Here is a 24,451-nt window from a genome sequence, read left to right on the forward strand (position 1 = left end):
ACTTACTCTAATTCTTTAAACGCGTGTAATACCTCCTAAGCACAGCTGTCTATGGGGAACACGCGCAGTAATATTTGCAGCGCAGCCTTGCTGTGCGCAAAGAGAACAGGCTCATGGAACAGGAACTCATGTTCCACAAGGCTCTTGGATGTCGACACTTTCACATGCTGTAGAAGACACGACGCGGTCAAGCCGATAGCACATTTAGATCTGATATCACGTACGCCGGGGCATTAGCTCCATTCTATTTCTCATTAGAACAATCGGCGTACAATTGTACAAGTCCGCCATATACATTCTGTCCAACAGCTTAGACAATGAAGGCAACCTTCGAGCCAGAAGTACCATGGGAACCGTAGCATAAGATGGAGTAAACATTGTCCAACAACGCGTCACTTGTCTCACACGACCATTTTCACCTTTAACAGCACGTCTTTGTCAGTGTCGCGACTAGTGAATTCAGCCTGTGTAAGCGATTGTTGTTAGGGGTTGCGCATAAGGTGTGAAGGAATACTTTATGCTTGCATACAAAATTACTGAATAGAATCTCTTGCCACCTTATATTGGCGTTGATGTCCTAGACGACGAAAGTAGCGCGTAATTTTGGAATAATGATGATGTGTGGCGTTTTATGGCGCAAGGGCCAGGTATGGCCAAAGAGCGCCATGTCTGTGGTAATGAGCTTGCGGTGTAATTATGATTACTATGAAGTTGGTGTGACGTGGCTGTAAAGGGGCCTTAAAATATACGCTCTAAAGTGCGGAAAATCTGTATAATAAAATTATGGCGATGACGTATGACTTCTACTGTGAACATTTAGATGCATTTAAAAAGAATGATACGATAGCTAAAATATAGCAGATTAAAGGAAATGCTAGAGCACTACTGCCTCCTTAGAGCCCTTGAAACACACAAGGGCCGGGAGGCATGTGCTATGCAAAACAATTATCGCAGTGGCATCCTCTGGAGAGAGGAGGCGCTACGAATGCATGGGACTAATAACATGTAAGACCACATCTCTGAGGAAACCTAGGACTGTGTCTGTATTAAAAAGCGGTTCTGGACCAAGAAACTTTGCAGGATGAAGAGGAATGTGCTGTCGGTATGCTAAGGAAAAACGTCTCTCTCGGATTCGGCTTCCCGACACTCCAGGAGGACGTGGAGTACGGTCCGCCTCTCCCCGCATCTACCACAGGTTGGAGGCTCACTTCCGGTGAGTAGAAAGTTATGGGTGCCAAATGTGTGTCCTATTCTTAAACGACAGAATAGGACATCTGTTCGGCGCGATTTTGTTGTAGAGGGCCAGAGTCCTAACTGTGGCTTTATTAGGTGGAGCTTATTATCCTTTTCCGCGTCCCACATCCGTTGCCAGTGCGGCCGCAGCCTCCTTCGCAAGAAAGGCCTCAGATCTGTGACAGGCACCTCAGCAGTAGGTTTAACGGCTTGCGATGCTATAGACGTGGCCATCTCGTCCGCCAGAACATTCGCTCGATGCTCCTATGACCAGGCACCCAGCATATTGACACGTGTACTTATCTTTATCGGGCGACCACGTTTCGCCGCCTAACAAATGTTATCGCACAGCGCGGGACGCGCCTGCAGGCATCCGAAGTTTCTGGAAAGTTATCGATGCTTCTATCCGGCTGTCTGTTGTCGCCGAACCTTGTGCTATCAGATTTCATCGCGTGACGCGAATGGTGTAGAACTTTGTGGAAGGCACGCGGGTACCAACGATTAGTCTGGAACATTCGACGACTTGTATAAAAGCCGACGCGCTTGACCCACTGATTTGTGACCCGCAGCCTGTTTTGTGGGCACAGGTTCACCCAATAAAATTTATTTTTGTCGTTCACAGTGTTCCTACTGTGTGCTTCAACGTCACCAATGATATGCTGGTTAGATATGTACGCTTTACACAAGACGGTGTACAGTTCGTTAAGTACCTGATTTTTGCGTCTATAGAGTGACATCAAGGCCTTCACGACGCTTAGGGAGTCTGTATAAATCGCTGATTTTTTAAGTTTTCATTTTCTTATATGATTTACAGAAGACAATACTGCGTAGGCCTCGGCCGTGAAGATTAGCAAGATCTTGATGAGGGCTAGTTGGTTCATACTTAGAACCGAGGTGAAACAGCGCGAAAAAGACGAGGACACAAGGAAGCAAATACCACAGACAAGCGCTGACTGACAACTGGAAGTTTATTTGACATTCACCGGATATTTATACCTTCGTCAGCATAGGCATGCGCACATCAGTCGCAAGAACATCTGCAAATCAACATTTTAATCTTTTCCCGACAAGGCGAGAGAGGGAGTGCTTACACATTTATTGCCTGCCTTTCTTATATGAAATGCTTCTACTATTTCCCTTTCCTTCTTATTATTTCCTTTCATTATGAATTTTGTCTTTTCAAATAAGGGGGTGCATTCACACTCCTTATAGTGTCCAGCTAAATGACTCCCGGAGCCATTCTTTAGGTTAGTGTTGTGCTGACGAGTTCTTTCATTGAAGCACTGTCCCGTTTGACCTATATAAGGTTTCCCACAGCTGAGTGGTATTTGATAGATGACATTGCGCCTGCACTCAGTGAAACGAGTTTTATTATTAGTGGTGCATAGGTGCCTTTCGCGTTTGTTCATTCGATTGCATATCGAGGACAACTTGCACGGGCACTGTAAACCAAATTAATATTATGTCTATTAGAAACTTTCTTCAGATTGTGAGATAACTTGTGTATGTATGGCACCACGTGCGCTTGTCTTTTGTCTTTGTTTTCTTCTTGGAAAGCATCAGAACTTTTCTCTTTCTGCAAAATGGCTTCGCATACTGAAGTGATCACAGAACTGGGAAAGCCTGCGTTCTGTAGTCGCGATATCTGATTTAAAAAACTATGATCGCACTCAGGCTCACATGACTTACTAATTTCTGCCTTAATGCACGTCGTCGCTATGCCTCTCTTAATCAATTTAGAGTGTGCGCTGTCGTAACGCAACAGGGTTTTCTTAGATCTGAGATGATATCCCCAGCATACGTGCTCGTCCAAAGAAAAACGGAGGTTAATATCTAGAAACTGAATACGGTTGTTAATTGGCAATTCATACGTGAACTTAAGTCCTCCCGATGAGTTGATGAACAAGTTCAAAATTTCTTCAACCGCGTCATGAAAATGCATACAGGAATCTTTCTTCATAACAATTAAGTAGTCGTCAACATATCTAAACACTCGCGTTACAGGCATGTCTACCAACTTAGCAGAAATTACATTGTCCACCGAGGATAAAAAGATGTCACATAAAATGGGGACGATGGCTGATCCTGTACAGATGCCAGTGCGTTGGATGTAGAATTGGCCATCATAATTAACAGCAGTTGAATGAAGATAAAAGTCTAAAAGCGCTAAAAAATTGTCGCTGTTGACACATACAGAATTCTGAAGATTAACTTCCCCGAAATCTTCTATCCTATCGCGCACAGCGCATATCAAACCATCTCGCGGCACAGAATAATATAAGTCCTCTACATCTACTGAAAATGCAGTTAGTGCGGTTCCCTGGTCTTCATTTATGGCCGACATAACTTCTTCCGAGCTTCTTACCAGGAAAGGGTCATTTATCTGCGACATCTTGAGATGGCCTTGCAGAACTTTTCCTACATGACATTGCCATGACGTCTTCTCGGACACAATAACCCTGAAAGGGTATTCAGGCTTGTGTGTCTTGCTAGTGAAGAAAACATCAAGGAACTCCGTCTCCACTTTGTTCACAAGCTGCCGTAACGAGTCTAGGTGCAAGTCATTGAGTAGCTTCAGGGCGGCCTTCTTTTGCTTTTTCGGGTTGAAGGAAGCAGCTTTGAAATTCTTAATAGCCTGCATGGATTTCTGGTTCATAAGATTTTTAGGCAGAACAACAAAACCGCCTTCTTTATCTGCCTGTAGTATTTCAAGCTCATCATTCTTTAGCTTCTTTACAATTTTCTCTACGGGAGGCGTACCTGATTTTCCACACGGTTCGTGTTTTAGGGCGCAGTCCACGGCTTCACCGACAACTCGTTCGCGGTCTTGATCCTCAGCCCTGTCTCCTATGCTTCTACCCATGGCTAGGAGCTGTGGAGCAGTAAGCTTTGGCTCAAAACTGTATTTCGGGCCTTTTTCCAGGGTCCTCCTAACTTGGTCTGGAATCGTAGCCTCCCCAGGCGTGGTGACTACGTTGGCATTGGTGATCCTGGTGCACGGCTACGGAAACGAGATCCTGATGCGTTGCCACAGGAATTCTGTAGGTTGCCCGGCAAGTCTCTTGGTGGCGCGCAGCCAATCATTGTATAATCGTATTTGGCGCCATTTTTCAGACTTCAGTAATTTGCACATCCTTTTTGCGTGTCCCCAAGAAGGTTCTACGAGACCAAAAAGGCCTGTGGTTTCAGGTGGCCTGATGAGTCTTCTCAGGTAGTAACTCAAGGAACGTGACTGGCAAGTAGTTATGGCAATGAGGTTGACACATACGTATGCTGGCTCTTGCAAGGCCGGTGATGAGAGGAAGGAGCCCAATGTAGAAGAAAGAACGCAGGCTTTCCCAGTTCTGTGATCACTTCAGTATGCGAAGCCATTTTGCAGAAAGAGAAAGGAAGTTCTGATGCTTCCCAAGAGAAAACAAAGGCAAAAGACAAGCGCACGTGGTGCCATACATACCCAAGTTGTCTCACAATCTGAAGAAAGTTTCCAATAGATATAATATTAATTTGGTTTTGAGTGCCCCGTGCAAGTTGTCCTCGATATGCAATCGCATGAACAAATGCGAAAGGCACCTATGCACAACTAACCATGAAACTCGTTTCACTGAGTGCAGGCGCAATGTCATCTATCAAATACCACTCAGCTGTGGGAAACCTTATATAGGTCAAACGGGACAGTGCTTCAATGAAACAGCTCGTCAGCACAGCACTAACCTAAAGAATGGCTATGGGACTCATTTAGCTGGACACTATAAGGAGTATCAATGCACCCCCATATTTGAAAAGACAAAATTCATAGGGAAAGGAAATAGTAAGAAGGAAAGGGAAATAGTAGAAGCATTTCATATAAGAAAGGCAGGCAATAAATGTGTAAGGACTCCCTCTCTTGCCTTGTCGGGAAAAGAAAACACATTTTTGGAAGAAAGATTAAAATGTTGATTTGCAGATGCTTTTGCGACTGATGTGCGCATGCCTATGCTGAAGAAGGTATAGATGTCCGGTGAATTTCAAATAAACTTCCAGTTGGCAGTCAGCGCTTGTCTGTGGTATTTGTTTCCTTGTGTCCTCGTCTTTTTCGCGCTGTTTCACCTCAGTTCCAAGTATGAACCAACTAGCCCTCATCAAGATCTTACTAATGCAAATTTCTTCTGCAATGAGCTCCTTCCTCTCATCACCGGCCTTGCAAGACCCAGCATACGTATGTGTCAACCTCATCGCCATAACTACTTGCCAGTGACGTTCCTTGAGTTATTACCTGAGAAGACGCATCACGCCACCTGAAATCACAGGCCTTTTTGGGCTCGTAGAACCTTCTTGGGGACACGCAAAAAGGATGTGCAAATTACTGAAGTCTGAAAAATGGCGCCAAATACGATTATACAATGATTGGCTGAACGTACTCGAAGAAAGGAAAGACCCCTACAAAAAGGACCGAACGCTGCGCGACTTCAAGAGACTCGCCGGGCAATCTACAGAATTCCTGTGGCAACGCACCAGGATCTCCTTACCGAAGCCGTGCACCAGGATCACCAATGCCAACGTAGACACCACGCTTGGGGAGGCTACAATTCCAGACCAAGTTAGGAGGACCCTGGAAAAAGGCCCGAAATACAGTTTTGAGCCAAAGCTTACTGCTCCACAGCTCCTAGCCATGGGTAGAAGCATAGGAGACAGGGCTGAGGATCAACACCGTAAACGAGTTGTCGGTGAAGCCGTGGACTGCGTCCTAAAACACGCACCGTGTGGAAAATCAGGTACGCCTCCCATAGAGAAAATTGTAAAGAAGCTAAAGAATGATAAGCTTGAAATGCTACAGGCAGATAAAGAAGGTGGTTTTGTTGTTCTGCCTAAAAAAACCTTATGAACCAGAAATCCATGCAAGCTATTATTAAGCATTTCAAAGCTGTTCCCTTCAACCCGAAAAAGCAAAAGAAGGCCGCCCTGAAGCTGCTCAAAGACTTGCACCTAGACTCGTTACGGCAGCTTGTGAACAAAGCGGAGACGGAGTTCCTTGATGTTTTCTTCACTTGCAAGACACACAAGCCTGAATACCCTTACAGGGTTATTGTGTCCGAGAAGACGTCATGGCAATGTCATGTAGGAAAAGTTCTGCAAGGCCGTCTCATGATGTTGCAGATAAATGACCCTTTCCTGGTAAGAAGCTCGGAAGAAGTTATCTCGGCCATAAATGAAGACCAGGGAGCCGCACTAACTGCATTCTCAGTAGATGTAGAGGACTTATATTATTCTGTGCCGCGAGATGGTTTGATGTGCGCTGTGCGCGATAGGATAGAAGATTTCGGGGAAGTTAATTTTCAGAATTCTGTATGTGTCAACAGCGACAATCTTTTAGCGCTTTTAGACTTATCTTCATTCAACTGCTGTTAATTATGATGGCCAATTCTACATTCGACGCACTGCCATCTGTATAGGATCAGCCATCGCGCCCATTTTATGCGACATTTTTTTATGCTCGGTTGACAATGTAATTTCTGCTAAGTTGGTAGACATGCCTGCTACGCGAGTGTTTAGATATGTTGACGATTACTTAATTGTTATGAAAAAAGTCTCTTGTATGCATTTTCATGACGCGGTGGAAGAAATTTTGAACTTGTTCATCTACTCATCGGGAGGACTTAAGTTCACGTATGAATTGCCAATTAACAACCGTATTCAGTTTCTAGATATTAACCTCTGTTTTTCTTTGGACGAGCACGTATGCTGGGGATATCAACCCAGATCTAAGCAAACCCTGTTGCGTTACGACAGCGCACACTCTAAATTGATTAAGAGAGGCATAGCGACAACGTGCATTAAGGCAGCACTTAGTAGGTCATGTGAGCATGAGTGCGATCATAGTTTTTTAAATCAGACACGCAGGCTTTCCCAGTTCTGTGATCGCTTCAGTATGCGAAGCCATTTTGCAGAAAGAGAAAAGAAGTTCTGATGCTTCCCAAGAAGAAAACAAAGACAAAAGACAAGCGCACGTGGTGCCATACCTACACAAGTTGTCTCACAATCTGAAGAAAGTTTCCAATAGACATAAGATTATATTTGGTTTTCAGTGCCCCGTGCAAGTTGTCCTCGATATGCAATCGCATGAACAAACGCGAAAGGCACCTATGCACCACTAATCATAAAACTCGTTTCACTGAGTGCAGGCGCAATGTCATCTATCAAATACCGCTCAGCTGTGGGAAATCTTATATAGGTCAAACGGGACAGTGCTTCAATGAAACAGCTCGTCAGCGCAGCACTAACCTAAAGAATGGCTATGGGACTCATTTAGCTGGACACTATAAGGAGTGTCAATGCACCCCCATATTTGAAAAGACAAAATTCATAATGAAAGGAAAGAGTAAGAAGGAAAGGGAAATAGTAGAAGCATTTCAAATAAGAAAGGCAGGCAATAAATGTGTAAGCCCTCCCTCTCTTGCCTTGTCGGGAAAAGAAATAACGTTTTTGGAAGAAAGATTAAAATGTTGATTTGCAGATGTTTTTGCGACTGATGTGCGCATGCCTATGCTGAAGAAGGTATAAATGTCCGGTGAATTTCAAGTAAACTTCCAGTTGGCAGTCAGCGCTTATCTGTGGTATTTGTTTCCTTGTGTCCTCGTCTTTTTCGTGCTGTTTCACCTCAGTTCTAAGCCGTGAAAATACTTGTTTCCGGATGTAGTACACCAGATTCTGAGAAGGATGGGCCGAAGGCAGCATAAGACACCCTGGCATTTGATTTCGAAGGGTCTGTGTAGAACTCTGCGCAGGAGTGCTTGTGCTGCAGTTCTAGAAAATGCATTCGTATTTCTATCTCTGGTGCGTGTTTTGTTACTTCTAAAAAGGATATGTCACATTCTATCAGCTGCCACTCCCAAGGTGGTAACAGCTTGGTTGGATGCATTAGGCGAAGCTCGAGGAGTGGGACACGCATTTAATTACTAAGCTCCCTCACACGAAGCGAGAAAGGCTGTCTTACAGAGGGACGGTTATGGAAGAGTAGTATATGTCATATTGTTAACAGTGTTAAAACATGGATGTTGATGATTGGAATGTATTTTCAGGAAATATATAAGGCTGATGAAAGTTCTCTGTAGATGGAGGGACCTTTCATTTGATTCCGCGTATAAGCTTTCAATCGGACTTATTCTGAAAGCGCCAGTGGCAAAGCGGATACCTAGATGATGGACAGGATCTAGGATCTTCAGTGCGCTCGGAGCGGCAGAGTTATACACGACGGCACAATAGTCCAATCGTGATCGAATTAGGCTCTTATAAACATTCATCAGACACTTCCTGTCGCTATCCCATGTTGAGTGGGATAGAATTTTAAGTAAGTTCATTGTCCTTAGACATTTTTCTGTAAGATATTTAATGTGCTTTATAAAAGTAAGCTTGGAGTCTAGTATATTACCTAGAAATTTGTGTTCTTTGTTGATAGATATTTGATGTCCACACAGTTGAACAAAAGGATCTGGAACCAGGCCTCTCTTTCAAGCAAAAAGAGCACAAGAGCTTTTGTGGGGGTTGATTTTAAATCAGTTTTCGTCTGCCCACTTGGAAACCTTGTTCAAGCCCTGCAGTACCTGTCTCTCGCGTACTGTGAGGTTGCAGGATTTGAAGCCTATTTGTATATCGTCTACGTATACGGAATAAAAAATGGCCGGTGGCAGTGAAGCACGTAGTGTGTTCATCTTAACGATAAAGAGAGTGTAGCTGAGCACGCCTCCCTGGGGTACACCAGTTTCCTCCGTAAAATGACGTGACAGTGCATTACCGACTTTTACTCGGAAGGTACGATTTGACAAATAGCTTTCAATTGTGTTCAGCATATTTCCACGGATGCCAATTTCCGACAGGTCTCGCGAGATCCCGTAACGCCATGCCGTGTCATATGCCTTCTCCATATCGAGGAATATCGATAGGAAAAACTGTTTATGTATAAATGCACCGCGGATATTTCCTTCAATGCGCACAAGGTGATCGGTAGTCGACCGCCCTTCTCAGAAGCCACACTGATAAGGATCGAGCATATTGTTGAGCTCAAGGAAATGTATAAGTTTCAAAAAGCTTACACAGACAGTTTGTTAGAGCTATCGGACGGTAACTTGCCGCCAAGGAGGGATCTTTTCCCTGCTTCAGGACAGGAACCACAATCGCCTCTTTCCATGTAGATGGGAGGTATCCCGAAGCCCAAATAGTGTTGAATAGTGTAAGAAGTGTAACTTGTGCGTCAGTATGTAGGTTTCTGATCATGTCATACATGACTGTCAGGCCCCGGGGCAGTGCTTTTGCATGTGTTGAAGGCAGCTCTCAACTCGACAATACTGAAAGGCCGGTTATAGGGTTCAATCTGTCTGGATTTTCTAATTATTGGCTTACATTCTTCTGTTGCTTTATATTCGAGAAAGGACTGAGAATAATGGGTTGAGCTCGACACGCTCTCAAAGTGCTCCCCAAGTTAGTCTGCCTGATCTTGCAGGGTATCGCCTTGTGTGTTTACCAGAGGGAGTGATTGTGCTTGTCGTCCTATTATCCTAATAACCCTGTTCCAGACTTTGGCCTCATCTGTGTACGAGTTGATGCCCGACAAAAACTTCTGCCAGCTTTCTCTTCTGGCCTATCGGCGGGTTCGCCTGCCTTGCGACTTTACTTTCTTAAAGTTAACCAGATTCTCCGCAGTGGGAGAGGCGCGTAGCAACCCCCACGCTTTGTTCTGTTTTTTACGAGTGATCCTACAATCGTCGTTCCACCACGGGACACGCCGTTTGCATTCCAGGCCATTTACTTTTGATATGCATTTTGATGCGGCATCTATTATAAAGGCTGTAAAATACTCAACAGCAGCATCAATTCCTAACGAGGACAAATCATCCCATGATATACTAGTTAGGGTTCGGAATTTCTCCCAGTCAGCTGTGTCAATCTTCCATCTAGGCGCTTGGGGTGGGTATTCGTTTTCTTTAGGTGATCTTGGCAGAATAGCGAAGTGGTCGCTGCCGTAAGGGTTGCCGGTAACTTCCCATTCAAGTTCAGGCAGTACAGACGGGGAGACTATGCTTAGATCTATTGAAGAATAGGTTCTGTTTGCAAGAGTGTAATATGTGTGTTCCTTCTTATTCAACAGGCACGCACCAAAGAAGAAAGGAACTGTTCGACAAGACGTCCTCGCGCATCTATACGAGGGTCGTCCCACAGGTAGTTATTGAAATCGCCAAGAACAACATAGGGTTCTGGCAATTCATCTATACAGCACTAAAATTCATCTTTGCTTAGTTTGTAATGGGGGGGGGATATATAAATCGAGCAAATAGTGATAAGTTTATTTAGAAGAACAGCTCGAACCGCCACTGCTTCAAGGGGCGTTTGCAGCTGTAAACGCTGCCAGGAAATACTTTTATGAATCAAAATGGCAACACCGCCTGATGATACGACAGCATCATCGCGATCTTTGCGAAACTTGACATACGGTCGGAGAAAGATTGTGTGTTGTGGTTTTAGATCTGTTTCCTGTAGACAAAGCACTTTTGGATTGTGTTTTTGGATAAGCTCTTGCACATCAAGGTTCCTAAGAAGACCTCTGACGTTCCATTGAATTATTTGTGTATCCATATTGGAGGTCAATAGGTGCTGTGCGTACAGAAACGGAAGCAGTGATTATGGAAATTACAGATTAAATTACAGAGCCCTTTCGAGGCCCTGTAACGGGAGTTTTGCCCTTTCTGGAGCGTTTGAGGGAGCCTCGCCGCTCCTTAGGCGCTTGGTGCGCCTTGAGGATAGGTATTGTGTCCATTGCCTCTAGTGAGGCTCCGGACACGTGCTCTTGCGAGCGAGAAGTTTTGAGAGGGAGTCCCGCCTTGGAGGGCAAGACCCCTGCGCCCACCAGCCCGGAGGTGGATGGGGCTCCCTGAGGGATTTGGCTGCGCCGGCTGTTGCCAGCGCTGGAAGGGGCCGGGGGGGAGGGGTTGGAACAGCCTCGGCTGCGCCCACCTTTCGGGTCGAAGGTTCCTTCTGCTCGGTTGGCGGAGCAGCGCTAGCCACAACCACTGTGGGGGCAGATGGCGTAACTGCCGACTCACTGCGTGTGGGTCGGACAGCCGCCGGAGGCCGTTGTGACGCTGCCCCCTGACGCGCCACTTCGGCAAAGCTTTTCTTTGGCAGGTATGCTACCCGCCTGCGTGCCTCTGAACGTTATATTTTCCTTAACTTTGATTGTGGCTATTTCTTTTTCTTTTTGCCATGATGGATAGGACCGCGAGTACGCGGCGTGTTCCCCATCACTGTTCACGCAGTGTGGAGCATCCTCGCAATTGTCAGATGGGTGTTCTTGGGCACTACATTTTGCGCAAGTTTGGCGGCCTCGGCAGTTCTGTGAACTGTGGCCAAATCTTTGACACTTAAAGCATCGAAGAGGATTGGGAATGTACGGTCTGACTCGGATCTTCATGTAACTAGCCTCAATGGTCTCAGGTAGAATACTTGATGCAAAAGTTAGAATTAAGTGTTTTGTCTCAATCTCCTTGCCATCGCGCCTGATCTTGATTCTCTTGACATTGGTCACATTCTGATCGCTTCAGCCCTCCAGTAGTTCGGCTACAGTCAGTTCCATCAGATCGGCATGGGAAACGACTCCGTGGGTGGTGTTCATTGTGCGGTGTGGTATGACCATCACTGGAAGACTCCCGAAAGATACAAAATTAGAGAGTTTCTCGTACTGTGTCTTATCACGCAGTTCTAACAGGAGGTCGCCACTTGCCAACTTATAGACTTTGCAACCTGGGCCAAAAGCTTCACTAAATGCCTTCGCAACAAGAAAAGGTGAGATCATTCTCGCTGCTTTTCTTTTTTCTCGGAATGTACAACATGGAATCTTGGGAAATTGTCATTATTTCGGCCAAAAAACTTGAAAACTTCTTCGGTGCGCCCTCGTTTATGAGGACGATCAGGAAGTGTTGGAAAAGAACTTGCCATAGATATATGTGAAAATTCGGCAGCGCCGCCAGCCACCCACCATGGAGCCCAACGAGGGGAAGCTGCAGGACCGTGAAAAGACGGCCTGCATGCGCCAGCTGTACGACACTACTATAACCAAATTTGTTATAACCAAGATTGGCTATCCCACACAAGGTTAACCCTTGCCGCCGAGGAGAATGAAGTAAATGGAAGAGAGCAGAAGACAGGAAAAGTCAAAAAGTAAGAGATAAAGACGAAGATTCGAGAGGAAGAGACAGGAAGAGGCGACTGCCGATTTCCCCCGGGTGGGTCAGTCCGGGGGTGCCGTCTACGTGAAGCAGAGGCCAAAGAGGTGTGTTGCCTCCACCGGGGGGCCTTAAAGGTCCAAACACCCGGCATCGGCTCAACCCCCAGGATCCCCCTTTCTCTGGACACGGCTAGGCCGCGCACGGCTACACGCGGGAGGGTCCAACCCTCGTGTGCTCGTGTACGTGGTATTTTGGAATAATAAAAGTGGCCGACAGGACAGGATGACTTATTTCCAACGTTTCCGGCTACTTTCTTCCGAATATAGCGCTCCTTCTGCCGGCCAAGAAGCACAAGAATTAACACGGCAAGCTGGGCGAGTTGGTGATTGACCATGTTCCTATGGATGGGCAGCGCAACCCGGACGAAAGAAAAGAGGAAGTACACGATGCGAGTGCAGACTAACGACTGGTTTATTCTTTTTTCAAAAGAGGTAATAAAATATACGAAAAATTTACTTCACAGGTGTTTACGTTTTCGGTATAATTTATTCCCTTGTTTGAAAAAAAAACCGTTGTTAGTCTGCGCTCGTATCGTGTCTTTTGTCCGGGTTGCGTTGCCCACTCATAGGAACAAGCACAAGAAGTAATTCCGTTGAAGTAAACTCATCTGTATTTGCCTCTGAGAACCAATTCAAGCTTTTTATTTGTAGTCGAGAGCTTTTATCTAACAAAATAAGATTGATTGATAAATGAAACCTTGATGTATAGTGTCAATGTAATTTATTCTATCGTTTTGTTTGTAGTCAGATTTTGTGCATTCACTTTTAAGTTTCGCTTTACTAGCGATTAAGACACGTTCGCGGGCTAGTTGGTTTGAATCCATGATAGTGTGCAAGCGCAACTGAACGAAGACGTAGAAACAAACAAATACAAAAAAGACAAAGAATACCGATTCGATATTGCGTTTATGTTTCCGCATTTGAATGTAGCATTTTAACTTCAACTTTCCGTAACACGCAATGTTCAAAGTTATCACTTTTTTTTTTGAGGTCCTTTATGAGTTGCTCTGAATATTGTAAAAAAATCATTGCTACTTAATACTCCTCTCTTCCCAGCGTTATAGGCATGCGCCCATGCATGCATACATATCCAATCAATGTAGCTGATTCCACCTGTATACGTCTTGGCCTGCACCCTGAAGACACCCTGAAGCAGGAAACGCGAAACTTTTTCGTGATGATGTGTGGTGTTTTGTGGCGCAAGGGCCAGGTTTGGCCAAAGAGCGCCATGACACGTGGTAATGTTGACGATGTATTATGGAAGATGCGACTTGGCTGTAAAGTGGCCTAAAAATATTCGCTGTAAAGTGCGTAAAATCTACGTGCTATAAAATTATGGCGATGACTAATGACGAATACTATGAACATTAAAATCCATCGTAGAAGAATGATGCAAAATATAAAATATATAAGATGGTAAAATTACTTGGAGCACTCCTGCCTCGCCAGAGCCCTTGAAACACAAGGGCCTAGAGGCATGTGCTATACCAAAGAGCTATCACAGCGGCATCCTCTGAAGAGAGGACCCGCTATGAACATGTGGGGCTAACAACATGCAGGACAACATCTTTCAGGAAACTTAGGACTGCGTTGGTATCAAATAGCGGTTCTGGGCCGAATAACATTGCGGGATGAAGGGGTATCTGCTGCCGGTATGCTAGGGGAAAATGCTTCTTTCTCTCAGATTCGGCTGCCCGACACTCCAGGAGGACGTGGAGGACGGTCAGCCTCTCCCCGCATCTACCGCAGGTTGGAGGATCATTTTCAGTGAGTAAAAAGTTTTGCGTGCCAAATGTGTGTCCTATTCTGAGGCGACAGAATAGGACATCTGTTCGCCGTGATTTTGTTACGGAGGGCCAAGAACCTAATGGTGGCTTTATCACGTGCAGTTTGTTATGTACTTCTGTGTCCCACTCACGTTGCCAGTGGTTTCGCAGTTTCCTTCTTAAGAAAGGCTTCAGGTCTGTGACAGGGACCGAAGCAGTAGGATTAGCTGCATGCAATGAAATTGATGTGGCCATCTGGTCTGCTAGAACGTTACCCTCGATGTCCCTATGTCCGGGCACCCAGCATATAATGACATGCTGGTTAGACATATACGCTCTACAGAGAATGGAATAGAGCTTATTTATTACGGGGTTTCTGTGTTTACAGTGTGACTTCAAGGTTTTTACGACGTTTGAGGAGTCTGTAAACAAAATTGTTTTTTGAATATTTGATTTCCTGATATGTCTAACAGCCGACAATAGTGCATGGGCCTCAGCCGTAAATATACTTGTTTCAGGGTGCAGTACACCGTATTCCGAGAAGGATGGACCAATGGCTGCGTAGGACATCCCGGCATGCGACTTAGAAGCGTCTGTGTAAAACTCTGTGCACGAGTACTTGTACTGGAGCTCCAAGAAATGCATTTTGATATGTGTCTCTGGCGCATGTTTAGTGACCTCTACAAAGGATGTGTCACACTATCAGCTGCCACTCCCAGGGCGGTATTAGCTTAGCTGGAGGCATTAGGCGTTGTTCGAGAACTGGGGCATCCATTTCCGTGCTAAGTTCTCTTGCACGCAGTGAGAAAGGAAGTCTAAGAGAGGGTCTGTTATGAAAAAGTGTTTCACACGTCAAGTCGTTAGCGGTTGTGAAACACGGATGTTCTTTATTAGAGCGAACCTTGAGAAAATACGTTAAGGTGATGTTTGTTCTCTGAAGATGGAGTGGCCACTCATCTGACTACTATAGGCTTTCAACAGGGCTTGTCCTAAATGCGCCAGTGGCCAGACGGATACCCAGATGGTGAACGGGGTCTAACATCTTAAGCGCGCTCGGTGCGGCAGAGTGATATACTACGGCACCATAATCTAACCGTGATCGAACTAGGCTCTTGTAAATATTCAATAAACACTGTCGCTAGCCCACGTTGTGTGGGATAGGATTTTAAGTAAGTTCACTGTTCTGAGACATTTTTCTTTAAGATGTTTTATGTGAGGTATGAAAGTGAGCCTGGAGTCAAGAATAACACCAAGGAATTTGTGTTCTTTGTTGACAGAGATTTGTTGTCCGCCCAGTTCTACACAAGGATCTGGGACCAGGCCTGTCTTTCTTGTGAAGAGAACACAAGAACTTTTGTGGGGGTTGACCTTACATCCATTTTCGTCTGCCCACTTGGAAACCTTGTTCAAGCCCTACTGTACCTGTCTTTCGCATACTGTGAGGTTGCAGGTTTTGAAGCCTATTTGTATATCGTCTACGTATACGGAATAAAATATGGCAGGTGGTAGTGAAGCACGTAGCGTGTTCATCTTAACGATAAAGAGTGCAGCTGAGCACGCCTCCCTGGGGTACACCAGTTTCCTGCGTAAAGGGAAGTGACAGTGCATTGCCGACTTTTACTCGGAAGGTACGATTTGACAAATAGCTTTCAATTGTGTTCAGTATATTTCCACGGATGCCAATTTCCGACAGGTCTCGCAAGATCCCGTAACGCCATGCCGTGTCATATGCCTTCTCCATATCGAGGAATATCGATAGGAAAAACTGTTTATGTATAAAGGCATCGCGGATATTTCCTTCCATGCGCACAAGATGATCGGTAGTCGACCGCCCTTCTCGGAATCCACACTGACAAGGATCGAGCATATTGTTGAGCTCAAGGAAATGTATAAGTCTGCGATTTATCATTTTTTCAAAAAGCTTACACAGACAATTAGTTAGAGCTATCGGACGGTAACTTGCCGCCAAGGAGGGGTCTTTTCCGTGCTTCAGAACAGGAACCACAATCGCTTCTTTCCATGTGGATGGGAGGTATCCGGAAGCCCAAATAGTGTTGAATAGTGTAAGCAGTGTAGCTTGTGTGTCAGTATGTAGGTTTCTGATCATGTCATACATGACTGTCAGGTCCCGGTGCAGTGCTTTTGCATGTGTTCAAGGCAGCTTTCAACTCGGCAATACTGAAAGGCCGGTTATTCGGTTCATTCTGCCTGGATTTTCGTATGATTGGCTTACGTTCTATTATTTCTTTATGTTTAAGAAAGGACTGGGAATAATTGATTGAGCTCAGCACACGCTCAAAGTGCTCCCCAAGTGAATCTGCCTGGTCTTGCCGGGTTTCGCCTTGTGTGTTTACCAAAGGGAGGGAGTATGTTTGTCGCCCTCTTATCCTACTAACCCTGTTCCAGACTTTGGCCTCATCTGTGTACGAGTTGATACCTGATAAAAATTTCGGCCAGCTCTCTCTTCTGGCCTGTCGGCGGGTTCGCCTGCCTCGGGATTTTACTTTTTTTAAAGTTTACAAAATTCTCCGCAGTGGGGGAGGCGCGTAGCAACTCCCACGCTTTGCTTGGTTTCTCACGAGCGATTCTACAATCGTCGTTGCCCCACGGGACACTCCTTTTACATGCCAAGCCATTTACTTGTGATATGCATTTAGATGCGGCATCTATTATGAAGGCTGCAAAATATTCCGCAGCAGCATCAATTCCTAACGAGGATATGTCATCGCATGAAATACTGCTGAGAGTTCGGAATTTCTCCCAGTCAGCTGTATCAATCTTCCACTTAGGAGTCTGTGGTGTATATTCGTTCTTTTTAGGTGTTCGTAGCAGTATGGGGAAGTGGTCGCTTCCGTGAGGATTGTTTGTAACTTCCCATTCGAGTTCAGGCAGTAGTGACTGGGAGACTATGCTAAGATCTATTGAAGAATAGGTTCTGTTTGCAAGAGTAATATGTGTGTTCCTTCTTATTCAACAGGCACGCACCAAAGAAAAAAGGAACTGTTCGACAAGACGTCCTCGCGCATCTATACGAGGGTCGCCCCACAGGTAATTTTGTGCATTGAAATCGCCAAGAACAATATAAGGTTCTGGCAATTCATCTATGAAGGACTGAAATTCGTGTTTAGTTAATTTGTAATGTCGGGGTATGTAGAGCGAGCAAATAGTAATGAGTTTGTTTAGCAGAACAACTCGCACCGCCACTGCTTCAAGGGGCGTTCGTAGCTGTAAGGGTTGACAGGCTATACTTTTATGAGTGACAATCGCAACACCACCCGATGATGCGACGGCATCATCGCGATCTTTGCGAAACGTAACATACGTTCGGAGAAAGTTTGTATGTTTGGATTTTAAGTGTATTTCCTGTAAACACAGCACTTTTGGATTATGTTTGTCGATTAGTTCTTGCAAATCATCAAGGTTTCTAACGAGGCCTCTGATGTTCCATTGAATGATTTGTGTATCCATATTTAAAGTAAATTGGTGCTGTGTTTACGGAAACGGAAGGGATGCCTTAGATTACAGAGCCCTTTCGAGGCCCTGTAACAGGGGTTTTGCTCTTTCTGAAGCGTTCGAGCGAGTGTCGACGCTCCTTAGGCGCTTGGTGCGCCTTGAGGACAGGTGTTGTGTCCATTGCCTCTAGTGAGGCTCCGGACACGTGGTCTTGCGAGCGAGAAGTTTTCAGAGGGAGTCCGGCCTTGGAGGGCAAGACCCCTGCGCCCACCAGCCCGGAGGTCGATGGGGCTCCCTGTGGGATTCGGCTGCGCCGGCTGTTGCCAGCGCTGGAAGGGGCCGGGGGGGTTGGAGCAGCCTCGGCTGCGCCCACCTTCGGGGTAGAAGGTCCCTTCTGCTCGGTTGGCGGAGCAGCGCTAGCTGCAACCGCCGCGGGGGCAGATGGCGTAACTGCCGACTCACTCCTTGTGGGCCGGACAGCCGCCGGAGGCCGTTGTGACGCTGCCCCCTGACGCGCCACTTCGGCAAAGCTTTTCTTTGGCAGGTATGCTACCCGCCTGCGTGCCTCTGAACGTTATATTTTCCTTAACTTTGATTGTGGCTATTTCTTTTTCTTTTTGCCATGATGGATAGGACCGCGAGTATGCGGCATGCTCGCCCTCACAGTTCACGCAGTGTGGAGCGTTTTCGCATGTTTCAGCGGCATGGTCACGGGAACTACATTTTGCACATGTCGGCCGGCCTCGGCAGTTCTGGGAACTGTGGCCGAAACGCTGGCATTCGAAGCAGCGGAGGGGATTCGGAACATACGGCCCGACTCGTAGCTTTACATAGCCGGCCTCGAGTGTCTCAGGCAGAATGCTTGAGGAGAAAGTCAATACAAGATGCTTGGTTTTTATTTCCTTGCCGTCACGCCTTAGCATGATTCTTTACACATTGATCACGTTTTGCTCACTCCAGCCTTCAAGCAGTTCTACTTTTGTTAACTCCATCAAATCGTCGTCAGAAACAACACCACGACAGGTGTTCATAGTTCGGTGTGGCGTTATTGTTACTGGGATTTCCCCAAATGACTGAACTTTAGAAAGATTTTCAAGTTGTTTTGGATCGCGGAGTTCCAGAAGAAGATTGCCGCTAGCCATTTTCGTTGCTTTATAGCCTGCACCAAGAGTTTCAGTGAGATTCTTAGAAACTAGGAAAGGAGAAATCATTCTCATGGTCTTTTCAGGTTTGTTTGAATGAACTACATGGAATCTGGGGAAGCTTGGCAGTTTGTTTCCAAGAAATTGGAAAATATCTTCGGTGCGCCCTCGTTTCTGAGGGCGATCAGGTAGTCGGGGAAAAGAAGTGGCCATTAGTAGAATGGTGTTTTCGGCAGGGATGGCCGCCACCCACCATGGAGCCCAACCAGGGGACGACACAAGACGGAAAATATTCAGTTCTGCGCACGCCAGCGGTAGAACCCCGCTATAACCGAATACATATACCCAAGACTCGATATAATGCACAAGGTTAACCCTTGCTGCCTACGAAGTCGGAAGTAACACGAAAATAAAGAGAGGACAGGAAAGATTGAAAGTGAGAGAAAGACGAAGGTAGGAGGGAGAGAGAGACAGGAAAAGGCAACTACCGATTTCCCCCGGGTGGGTCAGTCCGGGGGTGCCGTCTACGTGAAGCAGAGGCCAAAGAGGTGTGTTGCCTCCGCCGGGGGGCCTTAAAGGTCCGAACACCCGGCATTGGCTCAACCCGCAGGATCCCCCTTTCCCCGGACACGGCTAAGCCGCGCACGGTTACACGCGGGAGGGTCCAACCCTCGTGTGCTCGGGTACGTGGTGTCGCAACACACAAACGCCTGCTGACGCAGACGCCCCTGCGGGGGAAACTTTTTCGTGAATTAATTAAAAGGGGGAAGTGTGCACATGAGACGAACTAGGCGGCCGGAACAGTTGCGCAAGTGTACGCACCATGTCAATTGCGCGGCGGAGAATTCGCGGCAGGTGAGTCAGCCACGCGGCGGGCCCACAGGTTGCACCACGTTCGTCCTCGACGGAGGGCGCCCATTGCGAAAGCGAACACTCGCCGACAGCAGGCGGGCATCTCCGAAGAAAGAGCAAGATGCACACGCCACCTCCTGGCTGCTCGTGTTGAAGCGGGAATAGAAACGATGTTGACCCAGATTCATGCACGCCGGGCGCAAGAATAAGGTGCGTGCATTCTGTTCTCGGGCTTCACTACTCGTACAGTCGCGCAGATACTTAATAAAGTGGGGACTAAAAGACCCACGGCGACCGTAGGTGCGTGATCAGCTTGCGGCCATCGAGTAACGCAAAAACGAAAACCAACTGCAGGACTGTTGGGGTGGTCGTTCTTGCATTCCAACTCTGGTAGCTTAAAGCAAATTATTGAATGCACACAAAACGACCGTCATTGTTTTGTTAATTTCAGCCCGTTCATTACTTATGGCTAAAGCTACCATAGCTAGCACGTAAAAGCGACTAGCCTGCTTAAAAGTAAAGCGAAATCGATTGCGCCTTTGCGAACCATTCATGGCGTCGCAAAGCAGGAGATTTATGAGCACTCTGCGAAGGCGGATGACCAGCGGTGCCGCTGAGCCCGCGACACAGGTTGCTCACAGTTATTGTCGTCATCGTGACGACAGGAACGCACGCACTTTCGCGTATCATCCCTGTTATTAAACGCGTCCGTCACGCAAGACAACGAATGGCTCATACCTCTTACGCAATGGTACATACCTGGTAAATGAAAGATCATTTAACGCGGCCTCCCCATTATGACGACACAAGAGAAATCAAATTCCGCGCTGGAATGACGAGCGGCAACGGAGCCAGCTATGTGGAAGGACGCGTGAGCAGGAGCGCGCGGTTGCGCCGAGAACGAACTAGTTCGCGGACATGTGCCGCCTCGCTGAGCGGATATGGCTTCTGTAATTGCCACTACTCGGGCTGTGAGGATCAGCTGGCACGGGAATAAACTGCGCGAGAGGACGGGCACAGCACTGCTTCTGCGCGCTGGGCCAGATAACGGCGAACCATTTGTGCATTCCGCCTACATCAGGATGCGGCCACTCCAATATGAGAACCATCTGTACAAAAATGCGGTCTTCAAACAGTTACGCGCTTTCTATGGCAACACTGTAGCCGGCAAGTGTCGCCTCGCTTCGGTGACCGCAGTTATGACGTGCGCTCGCACCGATGTCGACCAATGCGCGCAAGAAGCGTACCTGCCACGGCCACTCGCCGAACTCGGCCTCGCCCTTGCCGTCCTTGGTGAGAATGCGGCTGTTGATGCCGTTGTCGTTGCGGATGCCGCACGAGGCCACGTACGGAGTCTCGGTGACGGCCGACGGCTCGGCGCAGCACACCTGGTCGACTCCCGGGCACTGCTGGTTCCGGTCGCCGAGCCCATCCAGCGGGATCTCCTCCTTGGGCGGCAGCTTTCGGCGCGCATCCAGCAGTCCGCCGCCGTCCTCGGACACCTTGCCGTCCTTGCACTGGTAGTAGGGCACACAGACGCAGTCACCCAGCGGCGGGACACCTCCCTCGGGGCCTGTGTGTGAGTGTCCACCCAGAGGAGGTGAAGGCAGCTCGCCTAGGTAGGCCAAGTCCTTCTGCGGGGGCAGAGGCTGCGGCGGGGGAAGCCGACGGAAGGCGTACTTACCGGCCACGCCGTCGCCCTGCGCCAGGGCCGCCAAGCACTGGGCCGCCCCAAGTGTCGCCAGCAAGAGCCACATGATGCAAGCTGCGTCCCTGCGCACAGTGACAGCAGACTGCGTACAGCTATCGAGTACGTGCAGCGGACCTCCGGCTTTTGTGGCGAGGTGCCACGAAAATGAGCCTCTCCTGACCCTTGGCTTTGCCTTCAAAGGCGTTACGGTGCCAGCTAAGCAAAATCATTACGGCGAACACTTTACGTTATATCAACCCTACAGAACCGAAGGTGTGCGACACCTTCACAATAGCGTGCGACTAGTTTCTGCGTCCGCGCTGCCATCGCAGAGTATACGACAGACCAGCCCGTTAACCTCGCGCAAAACGGGTGTAGTCTATACAAGGTATTCGTGAGTTGTGGCGGCATCGGGCTAACGGACCTTAAAAGCACAACATGAAGAGAAACACTGGATGTGGCTAGACTAATGAAGCCTTCTTTTAAAACGATTTTCACGACTATTGCGCCGCAAGGTTGATTACTAACATATAAGGTCTAAGTTCCATTTATTGAACTTCGCACCGATACTTTAGCGCCATACATCACGCATTTCAAATAATAATTTGTGTTAAGGCCATTATAGCTAGGGAAATGCTTTGGAAACATGTTCGGTCTTTGCCTCCACGCAGTCCGCATTTAGCGCTGGGACGTTCACTGTATGCGAGGAGATGTCGCGAAAGCCGCCACCCGTCGGTGCTGTTGAGTCTTTCCTGGCCACCGCGATCTAATAGAGCGCAAATTGCTAGTGTCTCTGATGATGTGCTCTGCGAGCACGTTCGAGGGAGCGACCGCAGCGCGTCATCGTTCCGCATTTCGAACAGGTCACGCGCAGCAGGAGCCCATTTTATGAAACACGACAGTGTGTGCGTGAATAGGCCAGCCCTGTCTATGGACAGTGCAATTGCTGGCCTAGAGCACAAGATGAATTTCAGCCATGCTGGTCACGCAGAAGAATACGACGCAATGTCACAGCATGCCTTCGCGACCGTCTTTAGATATGTATACGAAATCATCTGCGAATGAACTTTCATTTCTTAGTATACAGCCATAGCTGGCAAAATATTGGTAAATACCCTGTAAACTCTACAAAAGAGTTTGTGTGTGGGGAGGGGGGGGGGTAAATGGGAAATAGCGCAAATTTTAAAAATACACCGTGAGCGCAAGCCTATTGCGAGTAGATACGTAGTTTGTTAATTATTTAAGCTTAGATGCAGCATAAATGTAGCATGGAGCAAAGTTCGAACCGCAGACAGTGCTAAGTGACCATTGTTTTTATATCAGTGACTTTTCCGGCGACTGTGCCCTTGCGTATTTGGGCTGCTTTACAAACTTGCCTTAATAAACTTGTTCGAAGCAAGCAGCCCTCTGGCATATGGAGTGTTGCGCTGCAACATAATTATGGCTGTTCCTGTTGTTATTTGTTACTTCCTGTTGTTATTTTCGTTCGGCATGTATTTCTTGCAATCTTGCGTCGCGCCAATCTTCAGCGCCTCTCGTACTTTTCTGAAAATAGAACTCGCGAAACTTGACTCAACATTGATAAAATCGTAGAACGAGCCCAAATTCTCCACCTTTACGAGTTGGCAAGTATGACTTAGCGCAGGGACTTGCCTTCTACTGCTAGCGTGTTCTGCCGCCCTACTGAATATGAACCGATGAAAATTGGTGCCCCAGAAGTGGAGCACTATTAGTAAGCATAACCTAGACAACGACCTCGTCTAACGAGTAAAATATAAAAGAAGGACGATCGAGTGTGGCATGGCGTCGCTCGCTGTGAAGCAACTGCGCGGACAGGCGCTGCCGCCACTAGCGACGCCACCTCCGACTTCTTTCCGCGCAAAGCTTCTCTGGGGCCAACAGCTAGTTGACAGGAGTCCGATGCAATGCGCGTGAATGCGCTAATGGAATCTCGCTAACGTGCAAAAGTGCTCATCGGAGAGGGCTCTGGAGCCAGAACCCAAACACTTCCTCGTGCAGGAGCACGGCTGGGTAATGCAAAACGCCCCTCACCTAATGTAAACTAAAAGACTGGTTGAATTACTGAAGGTCACATACCGAGTGAGCGGAAAAAAAAAAGTGATACTGGTAGAAACCGATGCGTGTAGCGACGGTGCCAGCGGATGTGCGGGCCTAAGGCACCTGAAAGCAAATTTCGGTTGGTGCGATTCCCTTAATGCCGTGCTGGAGGAATAGATGTTGAACTCGCACATGCATTTTGGAATCGCCAGCAGTGCATGATCCCAGCTTCTGCGCCAGTCAGCAGCACCGAAAACGTTTCGTTTGTATCTTCGCACCACGCGAAGGAGAGCGACAACGATATTTAAGGATCTAATACGATTTAATTAATGTCGTGGCAGACGCTTTCAAAGACTTAGAAGGACTGGCAGGATGATTTGCCAAACAGGCCAGTAGCGCAAATGCAAATAATAACGAGGAACAGAAACCGCCAACGCTAGAGGTAAGCATGCATAAACTACCGAACGTCACTTTCTGCCTTACCGAATACGTGGTCCCTAAACCATGAACGTGACTTCCCTGGTCGTTGTTCAGTCAGCAATTGCGCCAAAATTCAACAGATCACCTTGCCGTTCAGAAGCAGCAAGACGAAAGCTGGCGACGCGTATCTGCCGGGCTAATCCTACACATCACATATTTTGGACGTCCGGGCTCTCTGCCGCCGCTCAGTAAGTGACATGACGGAGGCCGATCGTATTCGCCACAATTTGATCGCCTTCGAGGCACCCGCCATTCATGGCGCTAAGACAGCCGCCGATATTAATTATCGGAAGAAGACACGCTGCACTCCCTTCGGCGTTCACGCGCCTCGGGCGACGCCTTGCTGGTAGCGAGCGCCGCCGCGCAGGGCCACGAGAAACGGTTCTTGCGAAATACGAACTGGTGTCGACCGCCGAGCCCTGTGCCGCTTCTTGCAGTTCCCATGGGCATGCTTTTCACGGCGCCAATGGCAGCGAGGGCGCCACAACCTCCATGGCGCTCTACGCGCCCTCTTTCGTGGGAATTG

General features: G+C 47.4%; 1 protein-coding gene across 8 annotated transcripts in view; it reads right to left on the minus strand.

Annotated features, from left to right (window-relative positions):
- The window catches only part of LOC142590678 (phenoloxidase-activating factor 2-like), a 281,393-nt gene that overhangs the window by 59,671 nt on the left and 197,271 nt on the right, over positions 1-24,451 (minus strand). For 4 of the 8 annotated variants that reach the window (XM_075703095.1, XM_075703093.1, XM_075703091.1 and 1 more), the window contains 2 exons: positions 21,382-21,470; positions 20,945-21,270 (listed from right to left, as the gene is read on the minus strand). In XM_075703095.1, coding sequence (XP_075559210.1) covers positions 20,945-21,270; positions 21,382-21,454 — 399 coding nt within the window. In that variant the 5' untranslated portion in view covers positions 21,455-21,470. Of the gene's footprint in view, positions 1-20,944; positions 21,471-24,451 lie in introns of all 8 variants that reach the window. The other 4 variants (XM_075703090.1, XM_075703089.1, XM_075703087.1 and 1 more) reach the window with 1 other exon arrangement.

This window comes from Dermacentor variabilis, chromosome 8, assembly GCF_050947875.1.
Source record: "Dermacentor variabilis isolate Ectoservices chromosome 8, ASM5094787v1, whole genome shotgun sequence".
In the NCBI taxonomy this organism is placed as follows: domain Eukaryota; kingdom Metazoa; phylum Arthropoda; class Arachnida; order Ixodida; family Ixodidae; genus Dermacentor; species Dermacentor variabilis.